This window comes from Saccoglossus kowalevskii, chromosome 20 (assembly GCF_978046115.1).
Source record: "Saccoglossus kowalevskii chromosome 20, keSacKowa6.1, whole genome shotgun sequence".
Lineage (NCBI taxonomy): Eukaryota > Metazoa > Hemichordata > Enteropneusta > Harrimaniidae > Saccoglossus > Saccoglossus kowalevskii.
In genome coordinates, this window is record NC_140660.1 from 11,159,702 (window position 1) to 11,173,215 (window position 13,514).

Consider the following 13,514-nt stretch of genomic DNA (forward strand, 5'->3'; position numbering starts at 1 on the left):
CCTAGTGAATATCCCTGCAACATCAAATCTACTAAAATTAAACCCAGTGAGTTAACCACAGAATGTATTGTTTCCTTCACAAACCAGTGAATTTAAAACCTAGTGAATATCCCTGCAACATCAAATCTACTAAAATTAAACCCAGTTAGTTAATCACAGAATGTATTGTTTGCTTCACAAACCAGTGAATTTAAAACCTAGTGAATAACCCTGCAACATCAAATCTACAAAAATTAAACCCAGTGAGTTAACCACAGAATGTATTGTTTTCTTCACAAACCAGTGAATTTAAAACCTAGTGAATATTCCTGCAACATCAAATCCACTAAAATTAAACCCAGTGAGTTCACCACAGAATGTATTGTTTCCTTCACAAACCAGTGAATTTAAACATAGTAAATATCCCTGCAACATGAATTCTACTAAAATTAAATCCAGTTAGTTAACCACAGAATGTATTGTTTCCTTCACAAACCAGTGAATTTAAAACCTAGTGAATATCCCTGCAACATCAAATCTACTAAAATTAAACCCAGTTAGTTAACCACAGAATGTATTTTTTCCTTCACAAACCAGTGAATTTAAAACCTAGTGAATATTCCTGCAACATCAAATCCACTAAAATTAAACCCAGTGAGTTCACCACAGAATGTATTGTTTCCTTCACAAACCAGTGAATTTAAACATAGTAAATATCCCTGCAACATGAATTCTACTAAAATTAAATCCAGTTAGTTAACCACAGAATGTATTGTTTCCTTCACAAACCAGTGAATTTAAAACCTAGTGAATATCCCTGCAACATCAAATCTACTAAAATTAAACCCAGTTAGTTAACCACAGAATGTATTGTTTCCTTCACAAACCAGTGAATTTAAAACCAAGTAAATATCCCTGCAACATTAAATCTACTTAAATTAAACCCAGAGAGTTTAATAATCACAGAATGTATTGTTTCATTCACAAACCAGTGAATTTAAAACTTAGTGAATATCCCTGCAACATTAAATCTACTTAAATTAAACCCAGTGAGTTAACCACAGAATGTATTGTTTCCTTCACAAACCAGTGAATTTAAAACTTATTAAATATCCCTGCAACATTAAATCTACTTAAATTAAACCCAGTGAGTTTAATAACCACAGAATGTATTGTTTCCTTCACAAACCAGTGAATTTAAAACCTAGTGAATATCCCTGCAACATCAAATCTACTAAAATTAAACCCAGTTAGTTAACCACAGAATGTATTGTTTCCTTCACAAACCAGTGAATTTAAAACCAAGTAAATATCCCTGCAACATTAAATCTACTTAAATTAAACCCAGAGAGTTTAATAATCACAGAATGTATTGTTTCATTCACAAACCAGTGAATTTAAAACTTAGTGAATATCCCTGCAACATTAAATCTACTTAAATTAAACCCAGTGAGTCAACCACAGAATGTACCGGTATATTGTTTCCTTCACAAACCAGTGAATTTAGTGGAATATAAAATCTACTAAAATTAAATAATTTAATCCAGTGAGTTAGTTTCTTGTACAAATTCCATCATTTCAATGAACTGTTTGCTATTTGGCTTCACTCCAAACTATGAATGGTAAAACGTAACACAGAGGAAAAATACAGATTTATACAAAGAGCAGTCATTCACTTCATTACTTAATACAGGAATCCTACATTTTCCAAAGAAACAATAAAAAAAAAATCTGATACTATTTCTAAGGTTAATACAATGAGGGAAAACAAGACTCTGCCAGACAAGATTATGCCAAGCGCTAGTTAACAGTGATTGATAATGGTTGAAATTAGTTAATGGTCGAAATTAGAAAACAAACAGAAAGCACTCACTCACATTGATTTCATCATGACAGCCGTCAAAACACTACTGGAAGGAGGGTTAATTTCACCTTTGCTATTCAAGTGATGACATCATCGTGAACTCCAATCAATTGACATGACATCATAGGGGATTCCCAATAATTGATGATTCCATCATAGGGGATTCCCCTGTATTTACCAACCAGTTTATGTATGAAATGGAAACCGTGTCAGGTCAAATTGCAGTGGTTGAGGAAGTGACAAAAACACTTCATTTTCTGATATGAAGCATAATTGACACACTAAAAAAGCACCCAGAAAATGTCTGTAAACCATTTAATTTTACTTCTAACAATTTGTTGGCGATTTCAATTTTTCTGGCATTATTAAGGACAAAATTTCATAAAAATCACTCACATTCCATGTCAAAGGACACACGCATAATACTGTGGAATACTTTATTTTCGCTGGAATTAATTTTCGCTGAAAAGGCTTTTTGGGGGTTTTGCTTAGAATTTATTTTCACAGATTTTTCATGAGTTTAATGTGAAATATAGGAAAAAAAGTATATTCACTGGATTTTATTTTCACGGAATCATTCCTTCAGCGAAAATAGCGAAAATAAATTCCAAGCGAAAATAAAGTATTCTACAGTATTAATAATGTAGAATACAGTACAAAGTAAGAGTGTTAGGAACAACATCAAAAGTTCAATGTCGGATAAAAAACTTAATTCTTTTAGTTTTTTTCCCAAAACCCCCCTACCCCCCACTGAAACTTAATTGATAAATATTGACCATGGCGTCAGACTACATTCACCATTAAATACAAATTGATAATCTGACAGTAGTATGCCATAGCAGTTGGTTACCGGGTGGGTGTAAAATAACTTTACACTCGGACCAAACCATTTTCTCGTCTTGGATGTTTGTTTTTTATTTTCTGTTATTTTTGGCTATGATTGGATAGAAAAAAAAAATATAACAAATACTCCAAGATTTTTTTTGACTTCATTAAAAAATAAAATCGTTTTTGTAGAATAGAAACTTTTTGAGGTCAAAACCCCCCACCTCCAAACTAAAGCAAATAAGTTTTTTATCCGACATCGATCTTTTGACGTCGTCTCTTACGGTATATACATTCACAAATATTTTATAAAACTGGTAGCAAAGCGTTTGACAATTTTTCATTTCATTTAGCATTCGAATTCAAATAAATTACAATAAAATGGTCGCAAATACCAAAAAATTTGTTTGATTCAATTATAGAACCGAACAATGGAATAACAAACCCTGCAGGTCATTGGTAGAACATACAAAAAAAAAGCCCTCTATAATATTTTTTTAATGTAAATAAGATGTAAAGATATTATTAACTTTTTCCTCCCCAGTTCCTTCTTTTCATCAAAAATTCGCAAAATAGTCCTTCAGAAGTTTTAAAGAAAAACGGCCAAATTTTTTTATTAAAAATTGAAAATTTACTTAAATTTTGTATGTTGGCTCCAAAATTAGTGTTCATTTCCAGAAATATTGAAAGAATACAAGAAAAAGATGCAGACAAATTTGGGGGAGAAAGTCTAGTGGCAAAATGGACAATATCATTACACTAAAATAATCCCTTAACAATCATTGTTTTCTATGTATACCCAACGTGTGGGATATCCAGATTTGTTTTCTCAGCAGATTTTAAGATTTCTTGTCAAATTTTACATGATACCGAAGGTTTTCAGTGCACTGGTTTTTTCCATGATAGGTTTCTTTAGGTAAGAATTCACAGACGAGTTAGAGCATGTATGTACAAAGTAGAATTTGAAACATAGAAAATAAAATTGACAACAAACAACCTGATCTCTGATTGGTCTATTAGGTGTTTACTAAGTAATCTCCTTTGATTTGACTTGTGACGATGTTTGACTTCACGAACACTCCCTCAAAATACAAAATTTCAAAAACAATGTACATGTATGAGTTAAAAGTAGATACTACCGATACCGCAACCATATTCCACCCATTTTCATAAATTTAAAAAAAAAATGAGATTTCTATTGGATGACGGAATAACATTGGAACATTTTCAAATGATTTCACTGTGCTCATTGATCGACTGGTTGAATTCAACTGTCATTTAAGTTTATTTTTTTGTTCATAAAAAGGAAGAGAATGGGTTTGTGATGTCCAGAGTATGACTCAAGGTGCAAACAAATGAGAGTACAGTATGCAGCAGAGACAAAGGCTTGAATCATGCGCCCTGATGTAATTTAAGGGGTCACCCATTTGAGTACTGGGGTGGGCTGAAGGATTTTGGAGAAAGATAAATTGTTGTGTGTCAAGTTGTGGATGCATGTAGCTTGTTTGACCTTCATCATTCTTCATCAGCAGTATTGGATTAATCAGCATCGGGTGACTGATCCAAAATTAAATTAATCCACATGGTCAAAATATAAGTGCTTGTATGTGAATATAATATTTACAAAATCCCAAATTTCTCCACCACCCTCCTCCATTTCAAATGAGGAACCCTTAAATGCAGAGGGAAAGTCATTAACTGTCACTGTAGATGGGGAAGTATTGACTGGGTTTAATTTCAATGAATTTAATCTTTAAGGAATATTCACAGGGCTTTAAATTTACTAGTTTGAGAAACAATCATATTCTACTGTTTAGTTAGCATATCCATGAAGTTTTAATTCAGAACATTCAGCTGTGAAATAACACTCAGCGAAGCCCTATGTGTACCGGGAAATCATTTCAAATCTAATCTAGAAAAGAGAGATAATGAGGGATTGTTTTTAACCTTTAATCTGCTGCCAGACCCCAAAATATGAATAGAGGGACCCTATTTCAAGTACAAGAGGGAGTCCCATTTTTAATAAACATATACAGAAAATATCATTTCTCATCTAAGTTTTTGCATCACTATTCAGAAAACACTCCGTCTCTGGGGTGAACAATTCATTCTACTGATTACAGCAAAGAATTCAGTTTGTCCACAGCATAGAAAACAGAAATATGCAAAAGTGATATTTTATTCAGTTTTTTTAACCTCTATTCAACTAAGTGATTCATACAAGCCTAAATGTTCTGCATTCTCTATGGTTTGGAATGAGGACTCAGGTGATCAGAAATTGGTGCATAAGTTTTACTATCAACCCAAAATACTATTGTAAATTTATATTTTCAATTTATAATCATGTTGATTATAAATATTAAAAAATTACAAATAATTACTTTTTTATTTAGTTATTTTATTTGAGTGACTGTTTATGACTCTGCAGTGTTTCTCACCTAGCATTGGTTACAGAGTCACTCATAAGCAATTTCATAGAGTAGCAACGACCCCCCCCCCCCCCCCCCCATCTTGCAAAGGGAGAATTAATGACAAGTTTCACCTTAAATGTGAAACGAGAATCCCGCCGAATTACAATTATGGTTAAATTAAAATTGGGCATATCATGGAGGAACGGTGATACGTAAACTTTAAGACGCAACAGACGGATGGTTCATCGGAGGTCATCTCACCTAACCTGCCGACATGTTGTTACCGCCGGAAAGCTGGATGTAAGCATTTCGAATTTTTAGCTTTCGAGGACAAATTTTCGATATTTCGCGATGACTTTTTACTCTTAATGTAAGACAATGATTGTGTATGGCGTACAATATTCCCAAAAAACGATGGTGTGGGTTCAATTCGGGGCTGTTGAAAATGTTTCGGAGTTTGTAGCGACCGACCGTTAGCTAAACCATAAACGACTTAACTCAACACGACACAACAACAACCCTAAAAAAATGACCATACAGGTCCACCTCGTCGATTTATCAACGATTAATCTGCAATAACGCCACGTCTACAACGCACAAACAAGTCATCTTTTGGTGAAATTGTGGACACATTTTAACTAAAAATGCTGCAGAAATCGAGTTCCGGGTACAATGAAACTGACAGGGAGACAGGTAAACACACCACAAACATGGGAAGACGGGCGGAAATTTTCTGCCCTGTCACGTCGGAACCGTTCGCCATATTTGTACTACGATCGGTGTAGTGTTCATTCATGCCAAATACACATGGTAAAGCACAAAGTAAAGGTATGGGAGAGTAAAATCCTCCATGTTTTGATGACTAAGTCACTTACCTCGATCAGAAGGAACCACGTTGATGTCTAAAGATGACGCGATGAGCTATTTTAGTAGTTATGACGTCACCAGGGAATTTGGTTTACGTCATATGCATACATAATTAACGAACCGCACCTATATAACCTATGACCCCAAAGTACACCGAAGTAAACGCTGGGGGCGCTACAAAATTGCAAACACTGTATGTTTTAGGAAAACAAATCGCTAATATAATCTACCAAAATGAAAAAAACAATATTCCCTCTTGACGGAAGGTCGAACAAAAATGTAGATGCTTATGAAAAGTTTCCATTTTCAACTTAAAATAAATAACAATGCACATCAAAGGAAATTGTTAGTACATTTCTTTTCTGCATAGTTCAGAATTCCATTTCAAGTTTACTATCTTTTTTTAAAGGTCGGTTGAAGGGTGGTCGTCGTCGCGTTCTGTTCGACGCACAGCGACGTATACAATGCGTGTAAAATACATTGTTTATTTACATGAAATTCGAACACGCGCTGCGCTGAATCAGCTAAACGGTTTGGTGCAGGGGGGGAGTTGCATGACACGATTGGTTGAAATAATCGTCTCATTTGCATAAATTAATATTCATGAGCAATAAAAAACTCGTCTTTTCAGTAAAATTGTGCCAAAATACTTTCCGATAGCATACATGTTAGTTCTAAATTGACTGATTCTATCGTTACGAGCTGAAAAAATAATCGGAAAAATGATGTAAAAGTATTTTTTGAGACACGTTTTCGATCGGACTCCAGCTTACTGTTGAAAGTAAGCACAGGTTTTCTCTTTACCATGATCATAGCAAGTTACGAAATTCATGGAGAATGCAGAGGCACGTTTAAATTTCACTCTAGTACTGTTGCTCAAAATTGCTCAATATGTTTTCGGTGACTTTTATCAGTGACAAGTTACCTAAATAGTATGCATTTCGAGAAACCACAGTGTGTGTGCATGCGCAGTTTGAAATGGAACAGTTTTGAACGCAATAAAATCACGCGTAGAACTCGGGCTCCAGCAAGAAATTGTGGCGTCAAACTGGTTGTCAGTTGAATTGTTTTGCAATAGACATAATTTTGGGGCCTGTATTTGTCTATGAAATGTTTCTAAGTTTTGTTGAGGATTTTTCTGTAAAGAAATTGCTGACATTATTTCATCTGTTTGTAAACGAAACGTCGTTGCTTTGACGATGGGTTACGGACGACTGACGTCGAAACGTTGCATTCAGATCGGATGGCGGCCCTCCCGCTTTAAGTGCCCGTGTTTGATTCACCAAATATTCTGTCAGTAGAAATATGACGCGTCACTGACACGTGCAGAGTTTTCATGACGTAACTAGTAATACTAATACCCTGACAGAGAATTGCTGCAATAAAAATCATACAACGATCTTCCAAAACATCTTAGGGCGCCCTCATATAAAAATGAATAACTAAAAGCAGAGGTACATTACTTGGGGTTTGCAACTCGCATAGTACTGTATGGTGACATCATGTCAAGATCCCTTCAAGTCTCTTCTCGTAGATAGCGAGACTGAGGCTACGACCTTCTAACATGACACATATCAATGTTCAAGGTTTGTAATGAAAAAATAAAACTTTTCTTGTCACTATCATAGTGAAAAATGTAATACATCGAAAATGTACAGAAAATATAGTTCTCGTAATCCGTCATATCGTGGGCAGCTATTTTGATCCACCTGGACATCCCAGTATCCTAGTTACCTCGGGCATGCGCATTCGCATTTTTTCTGAGTTGGAACGTTTATGCGAGAGCGAGATTGTGACGGGATCTTGGTATCGGGGGACGGTCGATTCGTCCCAAATCACATTCGTCCCAAGTCGATTCGTCTCAAGTCGATTCGTCCCACAAGTTAATTCGTCCCAAAGTCGATTCGTCCCACAAGTTGATTCGTCCCACAAGTCGATCGATTCGTCAGATTTAAGGTTAGCCCACTACTAACTCGCCAAATAAACACAAAAAATCCAAACAACGAACTGTTCACGTACACGTCATGCACTGGCATGCGTAATTGTTCATTATGCCATTTTGTTTTTGCCGACGTTATAAACAAATACACCGTACACGCAACGTAGAGTTATTAGCTAATAAATACAAATACACCGTAAATGCAACGTACAAGTTATTAGTTAATAAATAAATCTTAGTTTGTGATTTTTTTGTTAATTTGTGTTTAATTCTTTTATTTTATTTTAATTTATTATTTATTTGCTGACATTTTTTAAAGCATTTTAAAGAGTTTTGGTAATTATGAAAGTGATAGTTAAAAAAAAATACTGAATCCCCAAGTACGTAACAAAAAACATAAAAAAAATAATTGGAGAAAACAGTACAAGTAAAATAAATATAAAAAATAAAATACACGCTATGCAATACAGCAGACTTTAATCAGATTGGGTGTTATCCACAGTTTCTCATGCACATTTTGGCTGATTTCATTCAAACATGGCATTTACTGTTAGGCAACATTTTGTTTCGCCATATAATTCAAAATGGTCGATTGGCAGCCATTTGTTTTTATTTTACCAACTTTTCACATACATCTTACTTGATTGCCACATGTGCAGGTCATGTCTCCCCTGCTTTAATATTTCTGTCCCTGTCCTTTCATGATACTGAGTATTAAATCGCAACTTGGAAAAGAACTCGGACAAATTCAGTCGAATCAGCTACTCAGTTAAGTGAAGCGCCCAACTATCACGAAGTAGAAATTGGAAATTCAAGCTCTGAACATTCAATGCACGAGATTTAAAAACTGGGTCATAGGTCACTTCAGTATCAGCCCTTGATGAGCTTTGCCATTTTCCTTGGGGCTAAAAGAATGGAAAATTCGAAACATTAACAAAACTAAAAAACAACCTCTTGTTTATGTTTTGATGTTTTTTGAATAAAATTAAGTATTATGGGAGGCAATTTATACTCTTACATAATATTTTATTTTATTAAAGAAAACAACAACAACAACAACAACAACAACAACAAATAAACAAGTTTGCAAATCTAATGACTGACTACCAGTAATACTATCAATCAGATCAAGATGGGAAGACCTCACAGACAGGACACCAGGCATTGTTAATTTTGATATCCATTGAGAAATACTGAATTAACACACTTGTGCAACTTAGGTTACTTTTTTGCATGTTTAGGCCAGACTTTTTTTTATTCCTTGTTTCACGAGTTTTTATAAGGCATTTTTTTTGGAGGGCAAACAAAAAATGAAATTAATTCTTTTTTTCCATTAGATTTGTGAGATTCTCAAAAAATTGTGAGATCATTGATCAGACAGAAAAGAAATGAAATAAAATTTTATACCATGTATAATCTTGTTTCTCATCTGCGCAAGACTTCGGTACTTTGATCATGATACTCCCACGAAAATGCAACTTGGATTTGTTATGCGGTGGGCGGTAAAAAAATGAAGATAAAAATAATATTTTTTTAGCATTTTTTTCAAGAAAAATGGCGACTTTGACTGTTGTGCAGATCAACGAGTAAAAACTTTAATTAGGTATTTTTAAGTGGTTGGAATGTATCGAAGGAGTCACCAGTGCTAATTAGTGCAAGTCGTTCCCAGGAAAAACCTTCCATAATAGATTTTCCCACAATCCAATGGGCTCTTCTTGTAGAAATTAAAAGTATGACCTGGGTGCAATGTGCACTTATTACAATCGATGACTTGTTTGATACCTTCCAATCACCAAAGAAATTACCTAGTTAAATCTTGGTAACGTCTCAGTTTGTACTCGTTGATCTGCACAACAGTCAATGTCGCCTTCTTCACTCATATGAGACCCATATCTCGCGCACACGTGGCAAGGCCACCACCCTTTAAAGAGATATAGTCTTCACACTACGTCATGTTTAATATTCTCAACAATGGACGGAACAGAATTACAGTAGGAAACAGGATTTATTTTGTTAGTGCGAGGGGAAGGTAATTAGCATGGGGGAATAGCATAAGTGTTAATTCAAAAAATCACCGTCTGTTCTTGTTTGCGATTGGTCTTGATATTTGGGGCATCATGACATAGCTCTGTCTTTGAGAATGTAGCTAAGTATACAAGAGAAATAGGTTTACTTGAAATACAAATAAAAACCAAAGCATCTATGCACCAAGTTTCATCAAATACTGATGTATGGTTCTTGAGATATCAGTGGAACAGACAGACACACGAATTGCAAAGACTCCCATTTTGTGCTTCGCACACGGGAGTCAACAATATGCAAAGATCACCACCATTTAGCATCAACTTCTCATCATTCTGCAATTCAGTGTCTGTAATCCTTTTTCCTTGTAATTTCTTTTTCATTAAATTCTCTTAATCGTCTTTCCTGACATGTTCAAGGAACACAAGTTATAATTTTTTTTTCATGAGGTTTCTCTCCATTTCTACCTCTCAAAAAAACATCTTCATATCTGCAGCCTCCACCTCTCCTCTACTCTCCAAACAGTATTCCACTCGATACATGTCTTGTCTGTATGTTGTCCTACTCGCCATACAACACACTATCCTCTAATTGGACATCAAGGTATTTTCATTGCCTGGCAACCATCACGATGAAAACAAAGGCCGAAAACTCAGAAAATTTTACTTTGGGATAGTTGTTGAGACTCCCCTGAACAGCGTAAAATAAAAAGATTACACCTGCATGTCCAACGTGTACAAATTTGGTTGCTGAGAATTACTTCAAAGTTGACTTTAGCCGTTTTCACCCACTTTTCGACCGGCGTTTCACAGCAGCTGTAGCAGAGCCCATAGAAATACATGGCATTTGTGTGTGGGGGGGGGGGGGGGGCATCATAGCAATATAGAATACTCTGTCAGTCTGAGGTGACTCCGCCCAGAGGATACAATTTGAATCTCCGTCCCTCTTGCTATATGCTCAGTATACTTTAAAGGGGAACCGCTCAATCCCATGGATTGCACCAAAGAATCATGGGACACTATTGTTTATGTTGTTTACAATGTTAATCTATCTTTTGTTATCCATTGTTATTTTCATCCAGAAAGTAAATTTGTTGTGAAATTAATCTTAACTGGAAGGTGCCCCTTTAACAGTATCTGTTCGTTCTGCAGTGATAATGACTTTCAAACTTTCATGTTGCTGGTGTTCTAAAATAGGAAATTTAAAGCGCAGTAGTCGTTGCGCTGCACATGTGCGAGATATACAAGTCTCATATAAACAAAGATGGCGACTCTGACTGTTGCGCAGATCAACGAGTACGAACCGACATGTTTCCAAGCTTTAATTACCGTAGGTCATTTTTATGTGATTGGAAGGTATCGAAGGAGTCACCAGCGGTAATCAGTGCAAGTCACACCCAGGTCAAAACTCACACTTGTGATTTCCATTTGAAAAGCACATTGGATTGTGGGAAAATCAATGTTTATCAACTACCGCGCTTCAACCCATTTAACAGGACATGTCCTGTGAAAGCCAAGGTAAGATAAACGGCTATGAGATAAACGGCTATGAAATAATGTCTACGAAGATCTGATGGTACATTTTAACTTCGCCATGGGAGCGTACGAGACACTAACCGGCTGAGGAAAGCGAGATGAAACCCAATTGTGAAACACAAGTGTCCAACTCTATACAAACTTTAAAGGACACTTTTCACTGTTTAAAAATGTTGCAGTCTGAAATAAATTTCATTTCAATCATTTCCTTGCACCAAATGTACATGTGCCAAGCATGTTGAGAATTGAAGCCAAGAAAATAGACGAGTCTATTGGAGTTTTGAAGTCGGTCAATTCTTTCCGGTAATTCGTGAAACGAAGGAAAATTATACCACATGTTCTCCGATTTCTATTGGTCATTGACTTTTGCTGAAACTTTGCACTAGGCAAAAGAACAAAAAGTTGGGCAAGACAGTTTGAAAGCTGCCCTGTCGTTTTTTTCGGCAATTTTTCATACTGGTGAAGTGCTCTATGTATGAATGAAAAAGGTTTTTGCTCAGAAGTTGCATTGTGAAAGCAAATCAGCATTGTATGCACGTTTTTGAGTTGAACCACAGGTAGAATTCGTACGCAAGTCCAGCACAACATCGGCCATTATTAACATTACTAGAGCAGAATTGACCATTGTAAACGTACACTTTTGGTCAGCATCCTGCAAATGACACAAGTACAGTCCGGGTTTAACTTGACATTAGCTAGCTTTAGCCTGTTTACCACCAGATTTTTCACGTGCCAAATTTGTCGGCATTTTTCTAGTATTCAATATTTCTGGTAATGCACCTTAATCGTGGTGCCAAACGTACAAAATTTGGGTCAACAATGGATATTGGTGGTGGAATGATTACACATTGTGAAATAGGTAAAGTTCAGTTTGTTTTCAAAACTCTTGTATCTAAACCGTGCAGAGTTATGTCTAAATACGTCTTGTATTAGAAACTTTGGTAAATACTACAAGGACAAGTCATTGTCAATGACACGTCCCCGTTCCGTTCATATTTGAGTGACATATACATTCAAAGCAGATCATGACCGAAATGCACCTGCATATGTACAACACATTGTGCTAAATCTGAACAAAATCCATCCATGCATGACTGAGATCCGGTTCTAAAATTGTGAAAATACGTGATTTTGATGCATTTTCGGCCTTAAAATGGCCATCATTCCGCTATTGTTAAGCAGATCATGAAACAAATGCACATATCTATTTGTGACATGATGTACCATGTGTGTGTGAAGTTTGAACTTGATCAATCCAGACATGTCTTGGATACGAATCCAGAACTGAATTCTTTAACAAAATGGCCGCCAGTCGGCCATTTCGAACTTGATCCGAAAAAAAAAAAAAGACGTGCATCAAGGTCCTATTATGTTTAATGTATGTACCAAATTTGAACAAAATCCATCGATGCATAACTGAGATACGGGTCCGGAATGGTGAAAATGTGCGATTTCAATGCATTTTCGGCCTTAAAGCAGCCCCCATTTGGCCATCGTTAATGAGATCATGAAACAAATGCACATACATATTTGTGACATGATGTACCTTGTGTGTGTGAAGTTTGAACTTGATCAATCCAGACATGTCTCGGATACGGATCCAGAACTGAATTCTTTAAAACAAAATGACCGCCAGTCGGCTATTTCGAACTTGATCCGAAAAAAAAAATTACGTGCATCAAGGTCCTATTATGTTTAATGTATGTACCAAATTTGAATGAAATCCGTCCATGCATAACTGAGATCCGGGTCCGGAATGGTGAAAATGTGCGATTTCAATGCATTTTCGGCCTTAAAGCGGCCGCCATTTGGCTATCGTTAATGAGATTATGAAACAAATGCACATACATATTTGTGACATGATGTACCTTGTGTGTGTGAAGTTTGAACTCGATCAATCCAAGCATGTCTCAGATACGGATCCAGAACTGAATTCTTTAAAACAAAATGGCCGCCAGTCGGCCATTTCGAACCCGATCCAAAAAAAAAAATGACGTGCATCAAGGTCCTATTATGTTTAATGTATGTACCAAATTTGAACAAAATCCGTCCATGCATAACTGAGATCCGGG

General features: G+C 35.9%; 1 protein-coding gene across 2 annotated transcripts in view; it reads right to left on the reverse strand.

Moving 5' to 3' along the window:
• LOC144345432 (cyclic AMP-dependent transcription factor ATF-2-like) overlaps positions 1 to 6,042 on the reverse strand; it is a 36,954-nt gene extending 30,912 nt beyond the window's left edge. The window contains exon 1 of one of the 2 annotated variants that reach the window (XM_085494654.1): positions 5,955 to 6,042. Coding sequence is in view for 1 of the 2 variants with exons in the window: in XM_085494653.1 (XP_085350779.1) it covers positions 1,857 to 1,870 (14 nt within the window). In the remaining variant the exon portion in view is untranslated. Of the gene's footprint in view, positions 1 to 1,856; positions 1,905 to 5,954 lie in introns of those variants that run through there. The other variant, XM_085494653.1, reaches the window with a different exon arrangement.
• Positions 6,043 to 13,514: the final 7,472 nt, after the last annotated feature.